The sequence below is a fragment of the Solanum stenotomum genome, chromosome 1, assembly GCF_019186545.1.
Source record: "Solanum stenotomum isolate F172 chromosome 1, ASM1918654v1, whole genome shotgun sequence".
NCBI classification, from domain to species: Eukaryota; Viridiplantae; Streptophyta; class Magnoliopsida; order Solanales; family Solanaceae; genus Solanum; species Solanum stenotomum.
Window position 1 is genome coordinate 19483803 of NC_064282.1, and position 932 is coordinate 19484734.

Below are 932 nucleotides of genomic sequence, written 5' to 3' on the forward strand. Positions count from 1 at the left end.
AACCCCACCGCACATCACTTTGTTATTTCAAGGGATCCAAATTCTACATATATCAATATAAAGTCAAAATTTTATGTGTATATAGTATAATTTTTCGACGAAGGGTGTCCTTGAGCCTACGTGGCTCCGGCCCTGGACCTAGCTAGTAATAAAACCAAAACTAAGGCTTTTGTATTTATTTGTTTGTAACTTCGTACTGTCGACTCTAAACTCCTTCTCAGCAAAACATAGTAGATAGAGAGAGAAACATGAATTTTCATTTTGAGCCATTAGCCACCTTTATAGCTACCGCCATCGCTATTTTCTTAATTTCCACTATCAAATTCCGTTGGTTCCGTCCCGACAATTATTTGCCGCCGCCGTTCAACGCCGTCGTCGAGGAAATCAGTTACTGTTACTGTGCCGTGTGCCTCGACGAGGTGAGCGGTGGCGACAAGTGTCGACAACTGCCCAAGTGTGGCCACACATTCCACGCGATGTGCGTGGATGCGTGGCTAGAGTGCAATTGGACGTGTCCAATCTGCAGAAGGCAAGTTACTGATGAACTTCCGGAGAGACAAGGTCAAAACACCCTATTTTCTTTTGTTGTTTCACGATGTGAAGAATTTATGGCTAAGATTAATACTCGTGCTGAAGAATTCATGACCGTTTTGTTCGACAGCGGTGTTTTAGGCCATCTTTGAATTTTTATTTGTTGTAATTAATTGTGTATTCATTTATCCGATTAATTCAGATTTGATTTAATTTTCTAGCCTTTTACGGAGAACGTTTTGTTTCCGTTTAATTTAGGCAGATTTGTACTCATTAGGTAAAGATATGAAGAATTATAACTCCTATACTACTGTTCTTTCCTTTTCCTAATATTTTGATTCTATCAGCTATCAAGAAAATCCAAAATTTATCTCCTTCAAAGGTACTTTTTATTTTGATAA

The 932-nt window shown here is 38.7% G+C and overlaps 1 protein-coding gene across 1 annotated transcript; it reads left to right on the top strand.

Annotated features, from left to right (window-relative positions):
* The first annotated feature begins 248 nt into the window (after positions 1 to 248).
* On the top strand, positions 249 to 717 carry LOC125875514 (RING-H2 finger protein ATL3-like). The gene has a single exon (XM_049556498.1). It carries the CDS (start codon positions 249 to 251, stop codon positions 681 to 683), a length of 435 nt encoding a protein of 144 aa, XP_049412455.1. The 3' UTR covers positions 684 to 717.
* The last annotated feature ends 215 nt before the right edge of the window (positions 718 to 932 follow it).